A 27,757-nucleotide genomic window follows, 5' to 3' on the forward strand; every position below is an offset into this window, starting at 1 on the left:
ACGTCACACGTTTGGCAAAGGGGGGGTTGTAACCCCCAAAACCCCCCCTTGGCTACGCCACTGGTTAGAACCATTGACTTGTTGAGTATTACGGTTTTTGAATTCATAAAGAAAGTACCGTAATGCTTTGGTTAAGTTATTAAAAGTCACAAACAGCTCGATTCAGTCATCCTGCTGAGTTGCACATGCCTAAAGTTGAACAATTATTGTCGCTTGGTTTTGTTATTCGGCAGTTTCCCCCATGAGGCTGGGCTCGTCAGTATCGCATAGTCTTATCGTCGCAGTCTTCATGATTAGCGAATCGCTGTTCTAGTGAGTAGCCTACTCAGCCCAGACGAACAGCTCTCCTTCCTACACACTGTCGCTTGGTGTTACAATTTTTACTACGGTATGCAAAACCTGGTTTAGAAACAAATTAGAGTGGCAAAGTAGTGAAAAACATGTTAAAGCCGTGGCCTTACTTCGCTGCCTAAACGTGACTCAGACAATTCACTGCCATGAAGACCAACAAACAAATTACGATTTCGCAACTATTTTGGAAGCTCAGGTTTCAACAACTCCTGAAATGTATTGCGTAATCGTGTGAATGTTGCCAAATGTCCCTCAAACTTTCCATGCCATTAAAAACAAATGTGAAAGAAGCTCAATGATAGTGCGTTACAAGTAAGACTGATCCAATCAGAGCTGTTTGAAACTAATTTTCTCCAGAAATGGAATTCTTCCCCAATTTAATTTGAAAGGAAACAGACACCAAGACCAGAAATTTTGCTTCAAACGTTTGTTTGGTTATTCGTTTAATCTTGAACAAAGCATGCCTCTAAACTTTTGTTTTGATTTTGGAAAACATGACAAAAAATTGTCCAAGCAAGATTTTTTAGATTTCTTTTAAACGGAACGACAACAAAAGAATTTAAATTAAAGCTTACTATGCATTTTAATTTTTTTTAGTCTTGGTTGAAATCGCTTAAAAATAATTTAAACATGCATTAATTTGATATAGATTCTATGAGCTAAAATTCTAAATTTGTTTCAACACCTGCAATCACGCATCATTTAAATCAGCCAAAACAAAATTAAACTTGCTACTCTCTACTTTTCCATTACAGAGAGAAATTGGTTTGACTGACCTAGAATTAGAAAATGGCAACTCTGGTTGTTAGCAGCTCACAATATTGTGACAATTCCACCTTGGCTTGAGCAGTTAAGCTACCCAGTTGCCATTGCAGAGTGCAGACTTTAGTTCAGTTTGTTTTTATTTCTGACCATCACAACGAAAAACAATATATGCCAAACATAGCAGTGGTCTGAAAAAAGATGGAAGCGACCAAATACGGACTTTAGTTGCTATAGTTTAGTCTCTCACAGACTGAATCGCAACCAGTCAATATTCAACTGAGAGTTTTTTGGAAAGTGGTAGGTAGGATGTTAAAATCCTCATGTAGGCATTTACTAGGAGTACTTGATAGGAAATGCCACTTGGAAATTTGTGAGAGGAAGTAGATAACTTTGCAAGAAAGAACTTGCATATTTCGACTATGTAGGGGTAGGCTATTGGATGCAACCTAGTTCGTACCATGAACAGTTCGTACCGTGAGTTCGTACCTTGAAAAGATCGAGAAAAAAAAACAAAAAAAGCCGAAGTCGCTGATCGCAGTTTTCGCAATCGCTTTAAAATTTTCCCCCTGAAAAGATCGAGAGAAAAAATAGCTCAAAACCGAAGTCCGCTGATTGCAGTTTCCGCAAACATTTTTCCGCAGTTTCCGCTAACCCTAACCATAGAGTAATCTATGCTCTAACCAGGGGCTCTATCCACTTTTAGAATTTGGGGGGTGATTTTTGGACAGTGGGCTAAAAACGTCATAGTCATTTCAACTTCTGGGGGGCTACGCCCCCCAGACCCCCCATTGTAGCATCAGCTTCATTGATCATCCACGTGCATATGGTTTCCAATTCGTTTCAAAAAGTATGTTTCGGAGGGCAGTGGTGCCGAAGTTGGGGGAGGGGATATACCGTATACCCCCCAATATTTTGGCAGCATTCTCTCCTAATAATTCATAAAAAATTAGGTGCTGGTTTAGGATCGGCCGCCTTGGTTAGTGACGTCACAAAAATCTGTGACGTCATGCAAAAAAACGCAACTACTTGTAGGAAGGGTGCAAAAACGCGGAATAGAAGTAAAAGCGGAAAGCCTATTGATTTTTAAATATTTGTAGGCATTATTATTGATCTAGCGCTAACTTAAACTGTTACTATTTTGTACCAATTCTCAGCAATTGAATTTTTACAATAAAAATACTTGCTTTATTAACGTAACAACTTTCACGTTTATATGTTATCTACAAAACGAGCAATCGTGGTTCAGTATAAGCCGCCCACAGTTTGCTGTGATCGATGAATACTGCCTCCACCAAATATGCTGTAGCTTTCTCATTTCTGCTTGGATTCTAACAATTTTACTATCGTTGGATGGCATTATGATTCATCTACTCGAATGGATTAATTGCCAATCTAAAGTAGGCATTACATTTATGTAGCGCTAACTTAAACTTTACTATTTTGTACCAATTCTCAGCAATTCATTTTTTACAATAAAAATACCAAACCAACACAAATTAAAAGAGTATGTCTTGGTTTATTCATATGTTAACTTTCACATTTATATCTAATCCACAAAACGAGCAATCGTTGTTCAAACGTAACCGCTCGACGAAGCTTTTTACCAAAACAATGCAAACACAAAGCGATCAGTTTCGAGTTTTCATTACAAGCCGCCCACAGTTTGACGCGATCGGTGAATAGTGCCTCCACCAAATATCCTGTAGCTTTCTCATTTCTGCTCGGATTTTAACAATTTTACTATCGTTGCATGGCATTATGCTTCATCTACCCGAATGGATTAATTGCCCATCTAAAGTAGGCACTATAATTATGCAGCGTTAACTTAAACTTTACTATTTTGTACCAATTCTCAGCAATTCAATTTTTACAATAAAAATACCAAACCAACACAAATTAAAAGAGTATGTCTTGTTTTATTAACCTAACAACTTTCACGTTTATATGTTATCTACAAAACGAGAAATCGTTGTTCAAACGTAACCGCTCGACGAAGCTTTTTTCCAATGCATTTTTCAAGGCGATTCGATCGTGGTTCAGTATAAGCCGCCCACAGTTTGCTGTGATCGATGAATACTGCCTCCACCAAATATGCTGTAGCTTTCTCATTTCTGCTTGGATTCTAACAATTTTACTATTGTTGGATGGCATTATGATTCATCTACTCGAATGGATTAATTGCCAGTCTAAAGTAGGCATTACATTTATGTAGCGCTAACTTAAACTTTACTATTTTGTACCAATTCTCAGCAATTCATTTTTTACAATAAAAATACCAAACCAACACAAATTAAAAGAGTATGTCTTGGTTTATTCATATGTTAACTTTCACATTTATATCTAATCCACAAAACGAGCAATCGTTGTTCAAACGTAACCGCTCGACGAAGCTTTTTACCAAAACAATGCAAACACAAAGCGATCAGTTTCGAGTTTTCATTACAAGCCGCCCACAGTTTGACGCGATCGGTGAATACTGCCTCCACCAAATATCCTGTAGCTTTCTCATTTCTGCTCGGATTTTAACAATTTTACTATCGTTGCATGGCATTATGCTTCATCTACCCGAATGGATTAATTGCCCATCTAAAGTAGGCACTATAATTATGTAGCGTTAACTTAAACTTTACTATTTTGTACCAATTCTCAGCAATTCAATTTTTACAATAAAAATACCAAACCAACACAAATTAAAAGAGTATGTCTTGTTTTATTAACCTAACAACTTTCACGTTTATATGTTATCTACAAAACGAGAAATCGTTGTTCAAACGTAACCGCTCGACGAAGCTTTTTTCCAATGCATTTTTCAAGGCGATTCGATCGTGGTTCAGTATAAGCCGCCCACAGTTTGCTGTGATCGATGAATACTGCCTCCACCAAATATGCTGTAGCTTTCTCATTTCTGCTCGGATTCTAACAATTTTACTATCGTTGGATGGCATTATGCTTCATCTACTCGAATGGATTAATTGCCAATCTAAAGTAGGCATTACATTTATGTAGCGCTAACTTAAACTTTACTATTTTGTACCAATTCTCAGCAATTCATTTTTTACAATAAAAATACCAAACCAACACAAATTAAAAGAGTATGTCTTGGTTTATTCATATGTTAACTTTCACATTTATATCTAATACACAAAACGAGCAATCGTTGTTCAAACGTAACCGCTCGACGAAGCTTTTTTCCAATGCATTTTTCAAGGCGATTTGATCGAGGTTCAGTATAAGCCGCCCACAGTTTCATGTGATCGATGAATACTGCCTCCACCAAATATGCTGTAGCTTTCTCATTTCTGCTCGGATTCTAACAATTTTACTATCGTTGGATGGTATTATGCTTCATCTACCCGAATGGATTAATTGCCAATCCAAAGTAGGCATTATATGTATGTAGCGTTAACTTAAACTTTACTATTTTGTACCAATTCTCCGCAACTCATTTTTTACAATAAAAATACCAAACCAAAGTATTTTAAAAACTCTGAAAGAGGCCAGTGACACCCCTTTTTGGGGTTGGCAATGAGCATGTCTTGAAAAAAGATTACTGCTTATAGTTTTTTTAAAACACTGGAGTGAAAACCACTTATAGTTTGTTTTTTTTTTTAAACTCTAGGCATGGACCAAATGACTTCAAACTTGGTAACATGTAAGGGCTCTTGATAGCCCTCAATATGGGTAAACTAAAGTTTTCTCCCAGAACCATTGTAAAATTAAAGTAAGCGGTGTCTCATAACTGGACCAAAGTCACCCCATTCTACTTCTCGTATTAAGATAGGCGATGTTAAACTGCTTCAAGACGTAAAATTTGATGCTGTTAAGACTACTGATTTCTGCATCATTAAAGGGTTTCTATTGTTCAATCTTGAAAAGTGGTGCTGCTGCGTTTGGCTAAATGTGTAGCCTACTATTTTTGCTTGACCAACTGAATCTTGACTTCAAAAACTGCGTAGGCCAAGCACATTCATCCAACATGTCTGGAATAATTAAAAATGTTCAAGCAAGATTCAATTAAAGGGAATTAGTAAACACTTTTTGCCTATTGTCTGCTTATGGATATCATAGCTTAAGTCTGTTTGGAGTTCATGGTGTTGTCCAAATGTCATAGGCCTATCACTTTTGGAGTAATTGATGTTTTAATAGTAAAGTTTAAATTAGCGTTAGATAAATGTAGGCTACTGTATACCTTGGACATGCAACCAATTGATTCGGGTAGATGCAGTATCGTGCTTTTCAACGATGGTAAAATTGTCAAAAAAGCTTCGTCGAGCGGCTACGTTTGAACAACGATTTCTCGTTTTTTAGATATAATATAAACGTGAAAGTTGTTAGGTTAATAAACCAAGACATACTCTTTTAATTTGTGTTGGTTTGGTATTTTTATTGTAAAAAATAAATTGCGGAGAGTTGGTACAAAATAGTAAAGTTTAAGTTAATGCTACATAAATATAATGCATACTTTAGATTGGCAATTAATCCATTCGGGTAGATGAAGCATAATGCCATCCAACAATAGTAAAATTGTTAGAATCCGAGCAGAAATGAGAAAGCTACAGCATATTTGGTGGAGGCAGTATTCATCGATCACAGCAAACTGTGGGCGGCTTATACTGAACCACGATCGAATCGATTTGAAAAATGCATTGGAAAAAAGCTTCGTCGAGCGGTTACGTTTGAACAACGATTGCTCGTTTTGTTGATTAGATATAAATGTGAAAGTTAACATATGAATAAACCAAGACATACTCTTTTAATTTGTGTTGGTTTGGTACTTTTATTGTAAAAAATGAATTGCTAAGAATTGGTACAAAATAGTAAAGTTTAAGTTAACGCTACATAAATGTAATGCCTACTTTAGACTGGCAATTAATCCATTCGGGTAGATGAAGCATAATGCCATCCAACGATAGTAAAATTATTAAAATCCGAGCAGAAATAAGAAAGCTACAGCATATTTGGTGGAGGCAGTATTCATCGATCACAGCAAACTGTGGGCGGCTTATATTGAACCACAATCGAATCGCCTTGAAAAATGAATTGGAAAGAAGCTTCGTCGAGCGGTTACGTTTGAACAACGATTGCTCGTTTTGTTGATTAGATATAAATGTGAAAGTTAACATATGAATAAACCAAGACATACTCTTTTAATTTGTGTTGGTTTGGTATTTTTATTGTAAAAAATTGAATTGCTTAGAATTGGTACAAAATAGTAAAGTTTAAGTTAGCGCTAGATCAATATAATGCCTACTTTAAACTTGCAACCAATTAATTCGAATAGATGCAGTATCGTGCTTTCCAACGATGGTAAAACTGTTAAAGTCCGAGCAGAAATGAGAAAGCTACAGCATATTTGGTGGAGGCAGTATTCATCGATCACAGCAAACTGTGGGCGGCTCATACTGAACCACGATCGAATCGATTTGAAAAATGCATTGGAAAAAAGCTTCGTCGAGCGGTTACGTTTGAACAACGATTGCTCGTTTTGTGGATTAGATATAAATGTGAAAGTTAACATATGAATAAACCAAGACATACTCTTTTAATTTGTGTTGGTTTGGTATTTTTATTGTAAAAAATGAATTGCGGAGAGTTGGTACAAAATAGTAAAGTTTAAGTTGACGCTACATACATATAATGCCTACTTTGGATTGGCAATTAATCCATTCGGGTAGATGAAGCATAATGCCATCCAACGATAGTAAAATTATTAAAATCCGAGCAGAAATAAGAAAGCTACAGCATATTTGGTGGAGGCAGTATTCATCGATCACAGCAAACTGTGGGCGGCTCATACTGAACCACGATCGAATCGATTTGAAAAATGCATTGGAAAAAAGCTTCGTCGAGCGGTTACGTTTGAAAAACGATTGCTCGTTTTGTGGATTAGGTATAAATGTGAAAGTTAACATATGAATAAACCAAGACATACTCTTTTAATTTGTGTTGGTTTGGTACTTTTATTGTAAAAAATGAATTGCTAAGAATTGGTACAAAATAGTAAAGTTTAAGTTAACGCTACATAAATGTAATGCCTACTTTAGACTGGCAATTAATCCATTCGGGTAGATGAAGCATAACGCCATCCAACGATAGTAAAATTATTAAAATCCGAGCAGAAATAAGAAAGCTACAGCATATTTGGTGGAGGCAGTATTCATCGATCACAGCAAACTGTGGGCGGCTTATATTGAACCACAATCGAATCGCCTTGAAAAATGAATTGGAAAGAAGCTTCGTCGAGCGGTTACGTTTGAACAACGATTGCTCGTTTTGTTGATTAGATATAAATGTGAAAGTTAACATATGAATAAACCAAGACATACTCTTTTAATTTGTGTTGGTTTGATATTTTTATTGTAAAAAATTGAATTGCTTAGAATTGGTACAAAATAGTAAAGTTTAAGTTAGCGCTAGATCAATATAATGCCTACTTTAAACTTGCAACCAATTAATTCGGATAGATGCAGTATCGTGCTTTCCAACGATGGTAAAACTGTTAAAGTCCGAGCAGAAATGAGAAAGCTACAGCATATTTGGTGGAGGCAGTATTCATCGATCACAGCAAACTGTGGGCGGCTCATACTGAACCACGATCGAATCGATTTGAAAAATGCATTGGAAAAAAGCTTCGTCGAGCGGTTACGTTTGAACAACGATTGCTCGTTTTGTGGATTAGATATAAATGTGAAAGTTAACATATGAATAAACCAAGACATACTCTTTTAATTTGTGTTGGTTTGGTATTTTTATTGTAAAAAATGAATTGCGGAGAGTTGGTACAAAATAGTAAAGTTTAAGTTGACGCTACATACATATAATGCCTACTTTGGATTGGCAATTAATCCATTCGGGTAGATGAAGCATAATGCCATCCAACGATAGTAAAATTATTAAAATCCGAGCAGAAATAAGAAAGCTACAGCATATTTGGTGGAGGCAGTATTCATCGATCACAGCAAACTGTGGGCGGCTCATACTGAACCACGATCGAATCGATTTGAAAAATGCATTGGAAAAAAGCTTCGTCGAGCGGTTACGTTTGAAAAACGATTGCTCGTTTTGTGGATTAGGTATAAATGTGAAAGTTAACATATGAATAAACCAAGACATACTCTTTTAATTTGTGTTGGTTTGGTACTTTTATTGTAAAAAATGAATTGCTAAGAATTGGTACAAAATAGTAAAGTTTAAGTTAACGCTACATAAATGTAATGCCTACTTTAGACTGGCAATTAATCCATTCGGGTAGATGAAGCATAACGCCATCCAACGATAGTAAAATTATTAAAATCCGAGCAGAAATAAGAAAGCTACAGCATATTTGGTGGAGGCAGTATTCATCGATCACAGCAAACTGTGGGCGGCTTATATTGAACCACAATCGAATCGCCTTGAAAAATGAATTGGAAAGAAGCTTCGTCGAGCGGTTACGTTTGAACAACGATTGCTCGTTTTGTTGATTAGATATAAATGTGAAAGTTAACATATGAATAAACCAAGACATACTCTTTTAATTTGTGTTGGTTTGATATTTTTATTGTAAAAAATTGAATTGCTTAGAATTGGTACAAAATAGTAAAGTTTAAGTTAGCGCTAGATCAATATAATGCCTACTTTAAACTTGCAACCAATTAATTCGGATAGATGCAGTATCGTGCTTTCCAACGATGGTAAAACTGTTAAAGTCCGAGCAGAAATGAGAAAGCTACAGCATATTTGGTGGAGGCAGTATTCATCGATCACAGCAAACTGTGGGCGGCTCATACTGAACCACGATCGAATCGATTTGAAAAATGCATTGGAAAAAAGCTTCGTCGAGCGGTTACGTTTGAACAACGATTGCTCGTTTTGTGGATTAGATATAAATGTGAAAGTTAACATATGAATAAACCAAGACATACTCTTTTAATTTGTGTTGGTTTGGTATTTTTATTGTAAAAAATGAATTGCGGAGAGTTGGTACAAAATAGTAAAGTTTAAGTTAACGCTACATACATATAATGCCTACTTTGGATTGGCAATTAATCCATTCGGGTAGATGAAGCATAATACCATCCAACGATAGTAAAATTGTTAGAATCCGAGCAGAAATGAGAAAGCTACAGCATATTTGGTGGAGGCAGTATTCATCGATCACAGCAAACTGTGGGCGGCTCATACTGAACCACGATCGAATCGATTTGAAAAATGCATTGGAAAAAAGCTTCGTCGAGCGGTTACGTTTGAACAACGATTGCTCGTTTTGTTGATTAGATATAAATGTGAAAGTTAACATATGAATAAACCAAGACATACTCTTTTAATTTGTGTTAGTTTGGTACTTTTATTGTAAAAAATGAATTGCTAAGAATTGGTACAAAATAGTAAAGTTTAAGTTAGCGCTAGGTCAATGTAATGCATACTTTAAACTTGCAACCAATTTAATCGGATAGATGCAGTATCGTGCTTTCCAACGATGGTAAAACTGTTAAAGTCCGAGCAGAAATGAGAAAGCTACAACACATTTGGTGGAGGCAGTGTTCATCGATCACTGCAAACAGTGGGCGGCTTATAGGCTACTGAACCACGATCGAATCGCCTTGAAAAATGCATTGGAAAAAAGCTTCGTCGAGCGGTTACGTTTGAACAACGATTGCTCGTTTTGTGGATTAGATATAAATGTGAAAGTTAACATATGAATAAACCAAGACATAATCTTTTAATTTGTGTTGGTTTGGTATTTTTATTGTAAAAAATGAATTGCGGAGAATTGGTACAAAATAGTAAAGTTTAAGTTAGCGCTACATAAATGTAATGCCTACTTTAGACTGACAATTAATCCATTCGGGTAGATGAGGCATTATGCTTTCCAACGATAGGAAAATTGTTAAAGTCCGAGCAGAAATGAGAAAGCTAGGAGGCACTATTCACTACAAATATTAAAAAATCAATAGCCTTTCCGCTTTTACTTCTGTTCCGCGTTTTTGCACCCTTTTTAAAAGTAGTTGCGTTTTTTTGCATGACGTCACACATTTTAATGACGTCACTGACCAAGGCGGCCGATGCTAAACCAGCACCAAAAATTATTTGCTATGAAGTTGTAGGCTACTTCGATCTAGTTGTTTGCAAGCATCTTGCATTGCTGTTGTTTTTCTTTTATTGCTGTTTGATCACAGTTCTAAGTTGTCTTGGATTTGATGCTAGACAATGCAGGACCTTCATTGAAGGTATTAAGGACGAGTTGGACCATGCCACTGGCCACGGCACTGCAGTAATGATAAAACTGCACAAACATATTTGGAACTTGTGCTGATTTTGAAGCCTTTTGCACTTATAGAGCAATATAGTATCACGTTGCAAGAAAAGCTTGACATTGACTCTTGTGAAGAGCTGTTTTAAACCTTGAATATCACTCGAGAGAAATATCGTGATTTGGAGTTTGAGAACAATAACAAAAATGCAGTTTCACTTCCGGAAAAATTTGCTGCTTATTTTATCACGCCTTTGCCAGCACCACGGCAAAGAAGAGTCCCTGAAAGATTGGGTGGAGGCTCGGTGGCAACTAACTGCAGACACTTAACTGCATTATAAAATACTTTACAATCAGTTCATGGACAGAGTTATCTCTAAACTGACCGAACGGTTTAAAAGTAGCCTGAATTCCGATTCGGCAAAGTATAAAAAACTTACACGAATTTTCAAGACTGGCTTAGTTCCTGAAATGGTCAAAAATTATCCAGAGCTGAATAGACAATCGATGAGTTATCAAATTTATTCATTCAGCAAGGCAACAGGAGCAAAATCTCTGTACGATGCTAAAAGAGCTTACCAGGCATTGTCCGAGTTGGAAAAATCTTTTTATACTCAACTACTCCAGCTGATTAAGATCTTCTTAGTTTGCCTGTAAGCTCTGCTGCTTGTGAGAGGTCGTTTTCTAATCTTCGTAGATTGGAAACCTGGCTGAGAAATACTTTGGGACAGGAAAGGTTGAATGCTAGCATTGTTTGCAACATTCACCAAAATATTCTTAATGACATCAGCATAAATGACAGTGCTAATGAGTTTTCAATGCGCACTATCGTAAGACGCAAAATGTTCGGTTGTAACAAGTTCTTGTGATGTGTTTGAAAGTTATATATTATTTTTGTCATAAATTTGCAGATGTTCTTCTGTAGCTTCGATTGTTTTCAGTCTCCTGACTACTGACTAGTGACTTTGTCCTATAGTGCACTAAGTGTAGTAATTCCAGTGAAGGAAAGGGCAAGAAGAAAAGTATCTTCGTTTTTTTTTTTTTTGAAAAACCAAGTGTTTATTGGAAGGTCATAGGTTCGAATCCCGCTGGAGGTACCAATTTTTCTTTGCTTGTTTCTTAATCTTGCAGCAGTCATTCACAAGGGCACTGGTAGCACTTTTATCTCCATAATTTTTTATCTGTAGGCTATATTATGCTGTTAGCAGCTAATCTGCCAAGGTCCGGTGATTGTTTAATAAATTTAATAGTAAATACCAGTAGCCTACCACTAAAATTGTGTATAAAAGTATGCATCCCCCCCAATGTTCATAATCGTCTAAAATTTGATAAAATTGTGATTTATTCCCTCCCCCCCAATTCTCAACTAACTTCGGAATCACTGTCGGAAGGGCATTTTTGGGTTTGCAAACTAAGTTAAAACTCCACAGTGTAAACACCTGGCTCGTAGTTCAGGGTTGTCAAATCAAAAATTCAAAAAAGTGGTAACAGCCGAAATATTTTTTTTCAAAATTCGATCAATAAAATATCACAATCCTTTTCAACGCTAAATGAGTAACAACAGCCGAATAGTAACAGCCAAAATATTTAAAAAAAAAATTTGATCACTAAAATATCACACAACCTTTTCAAAGTCAAATGAGTGGGGGGGTGATTTTGCATTGCTCACCCCCCCACTACAATGAGTGGGGGGTGATCACCCCCCCTTGGATAGAGCCCATGGCTCTAACCCTAACCCTCGCTGATCGCAGTTTCCACAAAATTTTTTCTGCAGTTTTCGTTACCCCTTACCCTAATTCGAATTTCTAACCATAGAGTAATCTATGCTCTAACCCTAACCCTCGCTGATCGCAGTTTCCGCAAACATTTTTCTGCAGTTTCCGCTTTTACCCTAACCATAGAGTAATCTATGCTCTAACCCTCGCCGATCGCAGTTTCCGCAAACATTTTTCCGCAGTTTCCGCTAACCGCAGTTTCCGCTTACCCTAACTCTATCCATAGAGTAATCTATGCTCTAACCCTAACCCTCGCTGATTGCAGTTTCCGCAAACATTTTTCCGCAGTTTCCGCCAACTTTTACCCTAACCATAGAGTGATCTATGCTCTAACCCTCGCTGATCACAGTTTCCGCAAACATTTTTCCGCAGTTTCCGCTTACCCTAACTCTAACCATAGAGTAATCTATGCTCTAACCCCAACCCTCGCTGATTGCAGTTTCCACAAACATTTTCCCGCAGTTTTGCAATTTCCGCTAACCCTCGAGTTTGTTTCAAATTGTTTGGGGAAACTCCGATCAGCGACTTCGGCTTTGTGCTATTAAACTGCAATCAGCGACTTCGGCTTTTTTTAATTTTTTCTCTCAATCTTTTCAGGGTACGAGCTGACTGTACGAATGGTTCAAGGTACGAACTAGGTTGCACCCTAGGCTATTGCTGTTCCTGTTTCTTGCAAATAAACCATTGATTGATTGAATCTGTGCTCGTTATGCAAATGTGCAGAAATTTTAAAAACTTGAAATATCCTTGCTGTCACACTTTGACAGGAAACAATGTTTCACAGAATGTCAATGAATCATAACTACTTTTATGTCAACAAATAATGCAGTTTTAGATGTCAAGCAAGCTTTCAAAAAAAAATAACCTTTTTTTATGACCATGTTTGTGTGCTTAACCTGGCCTATCATTTAAACATTACTAGCCAGCAATGCACAGAAGCATTTCCAGCTACAGCTAAGGGATTTGCTTTTAGTAGGGCTTGCTGTAGCTCTGGACTGTACCGTAGTCTAATAGTTTTCCCACTACTGGATTAGACAGAGATTTATTGTGTACACTGCTTTTGCAGGCTATTTTAGCTAATGCCAACTATCTAAAGCTGTCTTGTTTGAAGTAATAAAGTGCTGTACAATGTCTTGCGTACCTAGTATAAACGCATTTGTTGCGACTCATTCTTGTCACAATGATGAAACAGAAAAAGAAAACTCAGAAATAACCAACCCTATACCGGTCCATATCATAAATGAACCAGAAAAAGGTTTGTTTGCAAAAGTCTGAATTTATGATGTTTGTTTATTGTTTAGTTTTTTGCTTAATTGTGATATATAGTAGAAACCTACTAACTCGACACCTGAAGAGGAATAAAAAAGCCATCAAGTTAGGCGAAACGTCGAGTTAAGCAAAGTATGAATCTTCCACCCAAATAAGGCAAACCCTGTGTATTTTTGCTTACTGCTGTAGTAGACAGACGCTATCCATCTGCGCAAGATAGAGCAAGTTTGGGATGAGAATATGTTGCTAACTATAAAAATACACGCATCGCAGAACATCGCGTCTGGAAAGCAGAAAATGGTTGTGTAAGTTTTCATTAATGAGCGGATTTTCTCTTGTGACTGCAGACAACAGCTGCTTGGACAAGAACGACGTCAGACACATGATAAGTGTGAGAAACTTATCAGAAAGTTGTCTTGTTTTTTATTTTTCTATTTTTATGCCTTGTAATGATATCGTACTTTTCTAGCAAAGTTTGCATTTTAGTTTGATAAATCTTTTTGACATGGTCCAAAATTGTAACTCACATCAACTGTATTTATTCAATAAACAAAAACTGTTTTTTACAAATAAGCAAATTGAAACTTGCAATTTTACAGCTTGGAAAAGTTGAAAAAAAAGTCAAACAGTAAAACGTGGTGCTTAGCCACAATCTATTCACAGCATAATGCTCAGATAAATCGCAATTCAAGCATAACATTCAGTTTGACACATCAAAATCGTTGACTTACACAAAATTTCTTTTGTGGAATTGGAGGCCATGCAAAAGGTGTCAAATTAGAGGAAATGTTGTGATATCTGATGTCGAATTAGTCAACCTTGGCTATGTACGAAAGAAATGGCATTTTGCTGGACAGGAAAAAAGCATCGAGTTAACCGCTGTCAACTTAGGCAGTTTCTATTGTATGTTTCTTTAAGTGAGCTATTAGAGAACATATAATATATCTCAATCTTTCAGAGCAGAATGTTCTGGTTTAAGTAAAATAAATTAGTAATTATCGTGTACAGATTGAGTCTTGAAAGAGTTGTAAAAAATGTATATACAGTTTGTTTTATAATGAATTTAATCAACATACCATAATTTTTCACATCTTTTTAATGATGCAATGTTTATGTCTCAAGGATTGGCTAATGAAAACATTTTGAATGTGTCATCAAACAACTATTTTAGCAGCATACAAAAGAACAACAAAAATTGTTTATTTAAAATTATAACAACTGCATAAAATTAATAAATAATATAAATAAAATTATAACAATATGTTTTTTTATGTTCTTTTATTGCAAACTATGGAACTTTGCAGATATTGCTGAAAGGAAGTCTTGGCTGGGCAATATCATGGACAAGTTTGTTTTTGTTGGTCATGATGGGTAAGACATCTTTTTTTCTATTGCTCTTAGACAGATACATTTTTTTATTAACTATCAAAATTATACATAATAATCAGTTAAATAATACTTTTGACTGTTGCAATTATATGATATATTTCATGGCAATGCTGCAAATTAAATTATATTTGACATAAAACATCCAACATTTTGTATTACTGCAAAGTTGAAGTATATAAAGTCTGGTTTTACATGATTGTTTTCACTAAATCATTAAGCACCTTCGATTCAGAATGACAGCATCAATTAGGTTATTTCAACATAAGTAATTTCATTTTCTGAGCATCAAGCAAGCACTTTCCCTAGCCACTCCGTCATGCCGCCGACCCTGCGACAGCCAATCTTTAATTGCTCTAGAATAGATGAAAAGCTAAATTGGCAGTTTTGTATATTTTGTCTTTGGATGCAAAAGCAGTTATCATGGCGAAAAATGTGCAGTGTTGCTTTCAATGAATTACTTTGGTCTTATTTTTCATAATTTACGTCATGATTTGGTTGTGGGTATGATCTTGAAGCTTCAGATCGAATCAAGTGATTATATAGTCTTTAAGTTATTATCAAAAAGTTATCTTTAAAAGTCGACACTACCAATCTACAACATATTTCATATTTGTAGCCAAGTGATGGGTGTAAATGTATGACATAGGTTGGTGATGTTTGTGATATCAATCTTCAGCATACGTTTATGTTTTCTCTTTATTTAATTTACAAACAAAGGTTGTGTTACCCGGCAGCTTTTTTAGCTTTCATATTGCACGCTGAAAATTTTGAAATGCTACACTTCGTAAGGTTTTACTTTTGTAACAATGTGCTGAAAATGTTTTCGCTTGTGTTGTTAATTTGCTTGAACTTTTATTGGTTGCACGTTTAAACGTTCTTGCTACAAGAGCTAATTGATTTCAAAAGTTTTTCTCTTTTTTAGGTTTGGTGATTGTGCAAATTTAAGATAGTAATTTTCTAGTCCTGTTTTATCGATTCATATTTTAAATCTGTCGGTTTTGTCATCTTTCCCCTTTGTTGGCGCCAAGTTTGTGTGTTTACTTTGTCGTTCTCTACATGTTCGCGCCAGCAATGAAAAATTGAAATTGAATAGCCTATAACTTTCAGAAGTAAAGTAGCACAAGTGTTTTTCACAGTTCAAATCAACACATCGCTCCTTTTCATAATTTTTATTTTTTTATTTTCAGAGTTAGCTTGGCAAATGCAAGTGATGTCGCTCCATTCGAAAAATCGGCTCAGGCAAACATTGACAAAAACAACAATGGAAAAAAGGAAGCGATTGACATATTGTCGAGAGTCCGCCATTTGTCAGGAGAAGCCACTACCAGCAGTAGCACTGACAACAAATCAAAAGAAATGCTCAATCCTGACCGGTGAAAGAATGGCTCTCGTTACCACACTGGTCGAACAAAGAAACGATGACAGAACGCCGTGGTTGCAATTATTTCTTTGTTTGAACTTTAAAACGCTGGGTGATATATTCTTTTGTAAACTCGTATAGTTATTAATGATATAGCAACAATATTTCAAGTTCGAGGTATGTAGGCCTACTTCTAGTTTTATTTTGCTTTTTAAATGCGTATTGCGTGCATCTGACATGTGTCCGACAGTTCTACGATGTTACCTTTTTGTGTTACAAGCGTTTGTTTGTCCCCCATGCTGACAGCTTCAGAGTGGCAGACTAACACCCAGCCAGCAAATCAGGTCTTTTTAAAATCCGTCCGTATGTAGACGTTGAATCAATGTAAAAAAGAACTGATTTGCTGACTGGGATGTTAACAGTTTGCAACACTCTTATTTATGTTTACTCTGCAATGTCACTTTTAGTTCGTAGTAGCGTCGAAAACTCATGCTAAGATCTTGATCCCCTTCCAGTGCTGAAACTGGTTTTTGTTACGCATGTACTGTAGCTACAACCGCCAGATATGTTTTGCACTTCACTGTGATTAATCTCCCGCTTGCTGGGTCAATGTAAAAAGCCGAAAATAAAACATTCACTTTCCGTCGTTCCAAACCAAATGTTGTGGCCACAGATCAGTTGTACATCACAAAAGGAAACATTCTAATCCAGAAAAGTTAAGTCAGTTTGAACAATAATTTTCTATGCACTCGCAATCAACTTTGGTTACCTATGAGTAACGATGCAGTCGTAGTCTAGGCTTACACGCGGTGGTTAAAGATGTTGGAAGTGCACAGGAAAGCCAATCTTCGTGTCCACCTTCATGCATGATATTCAGCGTTCTGCCAAAGACACCTGCTTTGGAGCAATGTCGAGTCCTCATCTTTTTAGTCGTATGTTTGTGCGTTTCATGGCCCAATGATGATTTAAGACGCACATTTTCTATTCGACAAAAACATCAAATTAAAACAACGGTTTTTCATGTAAACGTTTGTCTACAAGAGTTGTTTAAAAATGGAGGTTGAGATTCAATTGTTTTTACGACCTTGTTCAATGTTCATGTTGTGGGCAATAGTTTTCCATTACAATTTCGAAAATCCGTCCGTGGTTATCTCCAGTTTTTATTTTACTTGGCCGGCAGGCCCTTAACATGATACCTCTAAGAGCACTGCAAAAGGTTAATAGTGGATTATACTTCTTGGGTATCAAGGGGGGGTATCAAGGGGTGCGGGGGAGGGTCGCTAATTCTCACACCCGTTGGTCGACGTTGCCTTTCATGCGGGAGTGGGAGATCCCGATGTTGGGTTGCTCAGCGAAGTTCTATCAGAAACAACTTATTGGTTTGTGGTACCGAAAGAGCAAAATCCCGAAAGTGGATTAAGCTGTTACCCTACGTGCCACAGGGTAGCCTACTCAGATTTCTATCTCTTAAATCCATTGTTGAAAATACGTTTGCTCAATGCTGCCGCTTTCAATAAGGGAAATACAGTTCAGCGAGGAAAGTTAGCAAGTAAATTTTGCAAAAATGGAAAAAATATATGGTAGAATTTGCCTATAACGGCACCTCTAGGGGATTGCAAAAACTGACGTTATAGACGAACCACCGCAAACTATTTCAAAACTGTCTTTTGATTAAAGAAAGATGTGTATAATCCAGTCAGGTTTACTGTGTAGGCTACCACCAAACTGACAAAAGTCCACCAGAAAATACAGTAAACAAAGAAATGGTTTAAAAAAAATAACCTACAGCGAAAGGTACAGGAAATTTGCGCAATACAGCTCGTTACATAGGCTACAGTAGTAGAGCTGCTTTTTACACGGGATAGTTTTTCACGCGGAAAAAAAGTTAATTCAGTTAATTAAAGTCCCTGCTGCAAACGACATAGCAAAATAAAGGGAAAACATTTTGCAAACAGCAGTCCTAACTGGATTATACCGTTCGTGGTAAAGGTGATGGCTTAAAGTGACGTTATAAACAAACAAAAGACGTCTGGGGACCAATAAAGGGTGCTGTTACATGCGAATTGACGTTATAGGCGATGCTGTTGTAGCCGAACTACAATGTACGTAAAAGATAGGAATTGTGCCGGAACCGAGCGAAATGTGACGTAATAGGCGAATTGACGTTATAAACGAAGCCGTTATAGGCGAATTCTACTGTAATTATTTTGCGGAAACATATGACCAGGTGCCCTCATAGGCCATAGCTGTATGGGACCCAAATGTTTAAGGGGATGAAAAATGAAGAAATTGATTTATCGAATCTTTATCCTTGGAGTGGAAAAACTTCTTGCTGAGCAATCCTGGCAGTTTCGCATACTTGTAGACTTTGTAGAGGCTTTGGATGCCCAAATGTGCGCAATTTTACTGAAATTGTTCAAATATATAGGCTGTGGTACTGGTTTGTCAAATCAGCTCCACGAACACGTGGCCTGTAGCTTATAACTAAAATAGGGCTGCTGTGAGACTGGCTACTGTGCCCTGGCCAGGGTTGGAAATCGTTAGTCAAAAATCAATGACTATTTCACTATTCGATAGTTCCCTAAAAAGCAATGACTTTCCGCTATCGATACTTAGAAAAAGCAATGAATAGCAATTACTAAAAATATTGTATTTTATTCATAGCCGTACGAGATCAAACTATTTTGGGGGCAGAACGTAAATTTGCCCAAATCTGCACGCTTTTATAGAAATTGGCAGCAGTTGCCAACGCAGTCGGCAGCAGTTGCCGAGTGGTTAGCGCGTTGGGCTCGCAGTCGACAGCCTGCATGCTCGACTCCAGCCACCCGCACTTGCTGTTGTTTCTCTGGGCAAGAAACTTTACGATAATTGCCTCTACTCCAGGGGCGGATCCAGAGGGGGGCGATTGGGGCGATCGCCCCCCCTAAAACCTAAGAAAGTAGCTTTATTCTTCATTTATATGTAGGCTATAGGCTACGATTTGGAAAACGACATATCGAAAGCAATGCTGAATAAGTCTTTCGCCATGTTCAAAGATTAGGTTAGTTAGGCTAAGGTAGGCTATAATAATAACATAGTATTGAGGGCTCCAACTCGTGTCCGAGCATTGGTTTGTCTTCAAATCGAATTTGGCTTTGGATGGTGATGTCGTATGTGGCTTTGGAGGCCCAGTCTATGATGGAAAAGACGTGGGCAAAAGGCACATTGTATGGAGGGCGTGGTAGTTTTAGTTTTTCTTTTCTAATCTTTCGTTTTTCTTGGACATTTTGTATCTTGTTTTTTTTTTTGAAAATTTCCGTGCCTTCCCTGGTTCTTTTTCTCCAGAGCGATCTGTCACTAACATTGTATAATAATAACATAGTAGCCTATAAGCAGTGCTATTTTCGTAAAAAAAAGCACAGGGTACACTGTCAGATTTGCCAAAATGAAAAATAATACACAACTCGCAAAATAGGCTACTAAGCTTTGTTCTACCATAACATGAATTATCAACATCAAAATTGGACGAGAGGTACAAAATTGTTTATTTTTGGAAATCCAGAGGGTATACTATTCGAAAAAGCAGAGAGTATACTGTGTATACCGGCGTATACCCTCGAATACAGCACTGAGTATAAGGCTATTATTTCGTCACATTAGTCTAATTACCGAACGAAATTACTAAAATTTAAAAAAGTTTCTAAACTTTTTGCCGGCACTAGAGCATAGCCGCAACTTTGGCGGTCAGACGTGGAACTAAAACCATTGGAATTCTTACATACGTTTTGAGTTGAAGAAGTGTAATTATGCGAGGTTAATTTGTAAGCTTATTTTTGTAGAGCATTTAATATGATATCTCTCTTTTAGTCTTAAAGGAGCTGAGGATTGAGGAGCGACACCATAATGAAACTATATTGCAGTAGGCTATTACCGTACATGCTTTAAAAGTTGTCAGCAACATTAAACGACGCAGATCGCAAAAAACCTTGGATTTTTATATAAAAGAGTGACAGGTTGTGTTTCGAAAGAACCGTTAGAGCATGGTTGTGATGCCAGTTTTGTTAGCACTGAAACTGAACTGACTGGGGAATGTTCTGCTGCCGTCGCTAATGTCAGTGATAGGCCTACCAATAAGACTTCCATTATTCGACAGAATGACGTAGGATGCCACATTGATTCGATTTCTAATATTGATGACTTAACAAAATGCGAGTTTCTAAAGAAACCCTGGAGACCTTCACATGATTTTAATCTGCCATTTTCTACTCGTCATAAAAAAAAGAAAGGAAGAAAAAAGATACTGGAACCAGTCCCACTTGGATAAATTTCCATGGTTGGTTTATTCTGATGCCAAAAAATGACTATTTTGTAAATATTGCAGCTTATTTGTTATTGGCCGCGTGTTGAAGGTTCTCACAAGCACGTAGGCCTACCCCTTCAAAAACTTGTTACAAAGCCTTTGACTGTTTTTGCGAAGCTTCTTGAAAAAGATGGCGATCTAACAACTCACGAGAAACAGCAGTACCATAGAGATGCAGTGGAAGGGGGTAAAGATTTTCTGAAGACCTTCCACACACCAAGACAACACATTGCGAACCAGTTATAACAACCTCAATGTCTATAGCCTATCAATATTATGCTGTGACATTGCGATGATAGAATTAATTACCTGTTATTATCTTTCGGTGGCCAATTTTTAAATTGCTGTGGAACAATCAAGAGTGAAACCATCAATCTCAACTATAGGCCTAAATACGGCTAGGTTGTTCAGGCTTTAAGTTCAACTTGACATGGCAAGGGCACATCAGCCCTTTATCCCTTCCGTTTTGTTTAACAACAGCATTGTTGAGTTTTTTTTTTTAAGTTATAGAATTTCTCATAATTAGTGTTCGAAGTGCTCTCAGAACGCACCAAATTCAACCTAAATTTTCTAGGGGAGACCTCCCGTCGTTGTTCGTGCCAGGCTGATCACTTGTCTGAATGTCAATGACATCGCCCCCCCTAACGTTAATACCTGGATCCGCCCCTGCTCTACTCAGTGATCGATTTCGAGTAATGGGTAGGCTAGTACCAAATTTCAGTAATAAGTAGAGTAGACAACCGGAAACAGACATTGCCGTCGGCTGCAGCGTGGGTCAGGTGTACGTCGGAAGGCGTACACCGATGCATAGCGCTCAAGTCCGCTTTCCCGCAATGCAGGATAAAGATATGAAAAACAAACAAATTGCCCAAATATAATGTATGCGGTGCATGATAACAGTGAAAAACTAACATAACAAGATCACCAGCTAGCTAGAATTTCTTACCCAAGTAGGCTAATCAAGATAGAACAACTGAATTCATCTTTGAATATACCTTGCTAGTGCATTGCTCGATGCTTCTGCACTTTGGCATGGTAGGTAGGAGTAACACTTAGGACTTAGGAGTATTATATACTTCAGCAGTAGCATTTTAAATGTTGGTGAAATTAACATGACACAGTTGCATATACAAACTACATATTTATTTTTTGTTTTGGGGCGCAACTGCATTATTTTAATTTGGGTAGTTTTATAAAAGTAACGAAACAAAGCTAAGCAACACTACAACATTAACATTACATTTAACAGGTACAGTATAACATTTTTTCGTTAAATGTTGTGGTGTTGCTTAGCTTATGTCCGTTTATGGTTGAAAAAGTACTGTAACCTCTCCACCAGAATTGTTTTATAAAAGTATTCACCAGATTTATATAAATTCATATTTGTAGTTGCCCAAATCAAGATGATGCATTTATGGATATTAGCCATTAGGCCTATGAAAAACATTAAAGACTTTGTAAATTTTGATGCCGAGGCAACTGCATCATGCCAATTTGGACAGTTTTATAAATAGACTATGATCAGATAATTTCATATTTTTTGTTGCCCAAATCTAAACGATACAGTTATGTAGGCCTACCATATTTTCATCGCCTAAAAAGAGGACACGTTTCGTCAGCAAGTAAAATTCCAAGTAGAATGTTACGTATGTAGAATTTTTTACATCCTTTTGGATAATTATTGACAGTTAGAGCAAAAAAACAGACAAATTTGTTTTTCGCAAGCTGATTTGTGTGACAAAATAAAAATGTGATGTGATAATGTAATAAAAATGTGAGGCAGGCAGTATCTGTAGGTAGCCATGTATTAACTTTTCTCAGAAAAAAGGGATCATCTTTAACGAAATCATAAAATTACTTAGGCTACACTAAATATAATTGAAGTTGTATAGAGCTGTTAATGAAATGCTTAGGACAGACTCACCTAAAACTAAAAGGCTGATTCCTTCTTTGTACCGTTGTGGCTGCATCACAGATAAAATTTATTCTACCTTTGCAGTAATCAGATAATGTCATGTTTTCAGCTGCCCAAATCAACACGATGCATTTGTGAAAATTAATAAAATTAGCTATATAGCAAATTTTGTGTTTTGATTTGGGTAGATTCACAAAAGTATTAGAGACATATTTTGGTGGCTGCCCAAATTGGCATGATGCAGTTGGTTAAATGCATTTCGTACTACAGTTTGATCACCATACAATACATCAATACGGGTGTGCCAAATGAAAAATTTGCGGCATATTTCTTGTGCAAATAAGAGGCTGTACCGTAGGCTACTTAGTTTGATAGGTAAAAAATATTAATTTGTAGCTTTTCTTAATTCATGCAATTTTGAAGCTTTTCAAAATAGCAACTTTTGCCCTAATAATTGCAAGATTTTGCCCGAATTTGCGACGTTTTGAAACAACAGGGGGTAGCTGCCCCCTCTGCCCCTCTGGCTCGTACGGCTATGATTTTATTGTATTTGCGGGTAGGGCGGGTATTTTACCGTATTTGCGTATTTAACGACCAGTGATGCCAGGTTGTTTTTTGAAAACAAGCAAGTAAATCTAAAAAAACAAGCCCAAAACAGGCAAATCAACACAAAAACAAGCTCAATATAATTTGCAACCAATAGCCTACCAATTAGCATAAAGCACGCAGTTTAGCAGTTCAAAGCTTTCAATACAACCTTTGCGGTCCATAGGTTTAAGGTTTGACGTTTATTCAAGTTTATTTCAAGAATGGCATTTGTTTACGCCATTCCAAGCAATAATTATCTTGAAAAGAAGGGATACATCCAATCCAATGTTGATTACAATAAAAACCTCGCAATTTCAGTGTCAAAAACAAGTTAAAAAAAGTTTGACTGGCCAAAAAACAAGCCCAAAAACAAGGAACCCGCAAACTCAAAAAAATACGCAAACTCGTAAAAAACAAGCCTAAAAAACAAAAAACAAGATAGTAGCCTAATCCGAAAACTAAATCTCGTAAATTCGTTTTGACGACGAAGTAAATGAACAACAACAAAATGATTCAGCAGTTCTCTTAAATATCGATTAGTGAAAAACGAATAATGATTTCGTTGCTTGCATAAAAAAGCAGTAAATAACGCGCATTCGATATTTATTTTTAAATGGAATGGGTATAAGTATAAGCATTCGATATTCAGAAAGCAAGGATTTAATATTGATACTACGCTATGCTAACACTGACCCAGACATTAAAGACCTCTACTTCCGCTCCGAAAAGGCTTACGCAACCAAGATACACGACCAGTGGCGTAGCTAGGGAATGTGCCGCCTGGGGCGGATTCAGATTTTCCGCCCCTTCAAGAAAAAGCATGTGAAAATGAAATTTTTTTAATTGACTAAAAGTGGAATTATTGTATGTTTTGAACCAGTAGCGTAGCCAGTAATTTTGAAAGGGGGGGGGGTTTTATGCAGGGATATCTAGAGAAGGGGATATGAAGGCTCGCAGCGATTGCCTTATTCTGATGACACTACCAGGGCGGTAGTTTGTAGTGCTTTAAACATGTGGTTCTCTTTAAAATGGTAGATAGTTTTGTAGTGCAGCTGGTACAATGAGCTACAGAGGACAGTTAGCAAATGTTACGTAGAGCATATTTAAAGAATACTTGTTTGGAAAGACAGTTGAAAAGTTACCAGTAGGGTTTTTTGGGCTGGGTTTTTTTTTAACAGAGCCTTTGCAGTAGGCTAGATGTAAAGCAAGTATATGGGTAGTTGAATTAACAAGCAACCATGAGCATGCTGTGAATATCCAGGCTTGATGCTAATAGCGCAATGCAAGTTATCATAACAAGATTTATTAAACTACTATCGGTGTCAATTGTCATTTTACGATAAACACAGATTATTTACGATAAACAAAAGCCCTTCTATTGTCACATGCAATAAAAGCCTTCGTATCCCCTTCTTTAGATATCCCTGGTTTTAGGGCCGGCGGGCAAAGCCCGACGGCGTCCTTGCCAAAGACGACACCCAGCGGCGGGGGGTCTGGGGGGCCTCCCCCAGAAAATTTTGAAAAATTACTTTGGATTTGGTGCATTCTGAGAGCATTTTCAACAAAAATGTGGGTATAAATCTCCTAGTATAAATATTCCTGTAAAATGGTGCTGTCCGGTGGCATAGCAAAAGGATAAGATCATGTTTTCTTGGGAATTTTTCGGTAACTTAATAAAGCTAAGTCTCTATGTTTTCTTGATGCTAATTCCTGGCCGAGATATTTGAATGTTTGGTATTGGCAAAACTCGCTCTTTTAATGGAGTTTCGTTTAAAATTAGGCAAGCTTTGTTTTAGAGACATAGAGACTGAAAGCATCATTCTCAATATTGTGACGTCACATGCGTGCCAAAGGGGGAGTTGTAACCCCTAAACCCCTCCTCCCCCTTGGCTATGCCACTGTTTTGAACGTTGCCATTCTGTTTGCTTTTATTTTCCGTGTACTTTTGTATTATCAACAAAAAAAACAAAACGTCCTGTCTGAAAGTGCCGCCCCCCAGACGTGCCGCCCGGGGCGGTCCGCCCCCCCCCCCTAGCTACGCCACTGTACACCACATCAACAAACTTAAAGCAATCATCGGACCAGACATAATTATGCTTACAGCTTCTCTTCATTCATGCATTCACCGGTTGTGATTCAACGTCAAGGATATTTGGTATCGGGAAGAAGACGCTTTCAAGAAACTAGTGAAAAGTCAACCAATAATCAAAGAATGTGCAAATTGCTTTATTCTCCCAAATCAGACAGACCACATCATTAAGGATCTTGGAAACAAAGCTATGACCGTTATGTTTGGCAACGATGGCAGTAGTAACCTAGAAACACAGCGATACAATACATTGGTCAAGAAAATTAAAACAGCCAAATCCTTTGTTCACCCTGAACGTTTGCCACCTACATCATCCTTTACCAAATTCCACTGCCTCAGAGTTTACTACCAGATTATGGTCAGGATGGGTAGGCTACTGACGATGGTATGGATGCTCTAGACTGGGGATGGAAAGTAGACAATAATCAGATGGTTCCAATCATGACGGACATGAAAGCTGCCCCGGACAACCTACTGAAAATGATCACTGCAATTGCGAATCGTGTTCACCTCACTGTAGTTGCCGGAGATATGTGCTAGCATACCATGCTGGATGTGGACCATGCCAAACTGGTACATGTGTCCATACAGCAATCACATAATTACAGACGATGACATCGAGAGTGACAGCGATGAGCATTAGTAATACTTGATCCATTTGCGTTCTTTACGCTGATTATGTCAAGAGTCTACATGACCACATCGTAAGAGCTCTTTATGCCTGCTCAGTTAACCCAAATATATATAGAAATCCCTGTGATAGAAGTTTACCGGGTTTTTTAATAAACAATACATTGTTATTGTACATTTTTAATTGTTTTGGCAGCCATCTTGGATTGCCATATTGAATTTATAGGCTATCAGATAATTTAACAATTCTGAGAATGGTCTCATTGACTTCACAAGGTATAAAAACCTAGATATAGACACCAAAACTACATGTTTTGGTCATATGATGACCTAGTTATGGTCAATCTACTATGTTATTTTAATGATTTAGCGGCCATCTTGGATTGCCATATTGAATTTATAGGCTATCAGTAGGGCAACCAAAAGTCAATAAAGTCAAAATTTTTCTGCCTTGTTCAAAGTTTATAAAACGTCCACAAACTAAATTTCCGGCTGACACGAAGAGAGGTTTCAAAGTTATTAAGTAAAAAAAAAGTCAAAATTCATGGTTAGGTCAAAATTGTCTTTTAATGTAGTTTTTCTTCTCTCTATTGATATTTTATTAAAGCTACACAGATACTGATTTTTTGTTGCAATTTCTGTTGCTATTCTGACGTAATAATCGATTTGTTGCAATTTCTGAGGTAATAATCTTGTTTCGCCCACTACTGACGATTGAATATTAGCCAACTAACCTGCTGTTGATGAGTTGGTTGCCAGGGTTAAAGCAGTGACCATTAAAAACAGGTCAAGAAAAGCTATAGTTTTACTTCCATTGGCCAACCTCCACAGCCAAATGTAACTAGATGGGCCCTTGGTTGAAAGCTGCTTTCTATTATTCAAGAAGTCTACCGGAAATAAGAAATATTGTGGAAGGCTTCCATGATGGTGGTGTCTTGCTGCGGCGTGCGCAAGATGCTGTAAAAGCTCCCAATTTAGCTACTCACCTTGTACAAAATAGAGGAGCAGTACAGCGCACTGTTCGATTCAATTCAGAAGATGGAAGACAGCCGATACACCATTCAAGAAGCTTACCAGAAAATGAGGTCCCTTAACTTTGGTGTTGATGGCTGCCGAATTGGAAAATATATTCAAGCAAGAATCTCAAGAAATGACATCAAGTGCATTGTGAAAATGGGACGAGATGATATTTCACCACATTTTTATAGCCTGCTGAGGAACTCCCAAGCAACTTCTGTATTTCTCTATTTTAGGAAAAAATTTGGCGAGAGACAGGAACTTCAAAGGCGATAATGTCAAACATTACTTGATGTTAAAGTATAATAGTGCAGAACCCTCTCAGTAATTTCGGGACATTTAAAGACTCTCCATATTTATCTTTTGCAGTTTTTCGAGTGACTTTCATTATACCTGTTCACTGTTCGTTAGATGTGGTGTCCTTGAGTCTTCCACATTTTTCTCATATTTCATTAGAAAAGAAGATATCCTTACCTAACGGTTTGATTTCTAATATGCTTTATATTTCGCATTTGGGTTGCAAACGCAGAAAGCTATTGGTCAAAATTAGGTCAAAATTTGTAACTTATAAAGTCAAAATTTCAAGTTTTTAGGTCAAAAAATTGGTTGCCCTAGCTATCAGATAATTCAACAATTCTGAGAATAGTCTCTTTGACTTCACAAGGTATAAAAACCTACATATAGACACCAAAACTGTTATTTTAATGGTTTGGCGGCCATCTTGGATGGCCATATTGACAGTGTTGTACGTTTGACGGCGTCAACTTTTTGTTGACGCTGAGGCTAGCGCCGTCAATTTATTTTTCAGTTGACGGAAGTGATAGCGCCGTCAACTATTTTGCCGATTTTAAGCGTCAAGCGCTATGCGTCATTTTTTATTTTCATGGAAAAAAAATGGAAAATCTCGTTTCACAATAAGAGTCTCAACTATGGTTTCACAATTTCACAATGTATTCGGAAGAAGTTCGCCAAACGGTGATCAGTCTAGGGCCATTTTTATTTTGAATTTAAAAAAAAAATTTTGACTTTATTTTTATC

The 27,757-nt window shown here is 37.1% G+C and overlaps 1 protein-coding gene across 1 annotated transcript; it reads left to right on the plus strand.

Annotated features, from left to right (window-relative positions):
- The first annotated feature begins 13,194 nt into the window (after nucleotides 1-13,194).
- On the plus strand, nucleotides 13,195-17,091 carry LOC145780014 (uncharacterized). Its single transcript, XM_082591716.1, has 3 exons — nucleotides 13,195-13,378; nucleotides 14,697-14,763; nucleotides 15,969-17,091. The coding sequence occupies exons 1-3, from the start codon at nucleotides 13,252-13,254 to the stop codon at nucleotides 16,156-16,158; spliced, it is 384 nt and encodes a 127-aa protein (XP_082447842.1). The 5' UTR covers nucleotides 13,195-13,251; the 3' UTR covers nucleotides 16,159-17,091.
- Nucleotides 17,092-27,757: the final 10,666 nt, after the last annotated feature.

The sequence above is a fragment of the Aplidium turbinatum genome, chromosome 11 (assembly GCF_918807975.1).
Source record: "Aplidium turbinatum chromosome 11, kaAplTurb1.1, whole genome shotgun sequence".
Classification (NCBI taxonomy): Eukaryota; Metazoa; Chordata; class Ascidiacea; order Aplousobranchia; family Polyclinidae; genus Aplidium; species Aplidium turbinatum.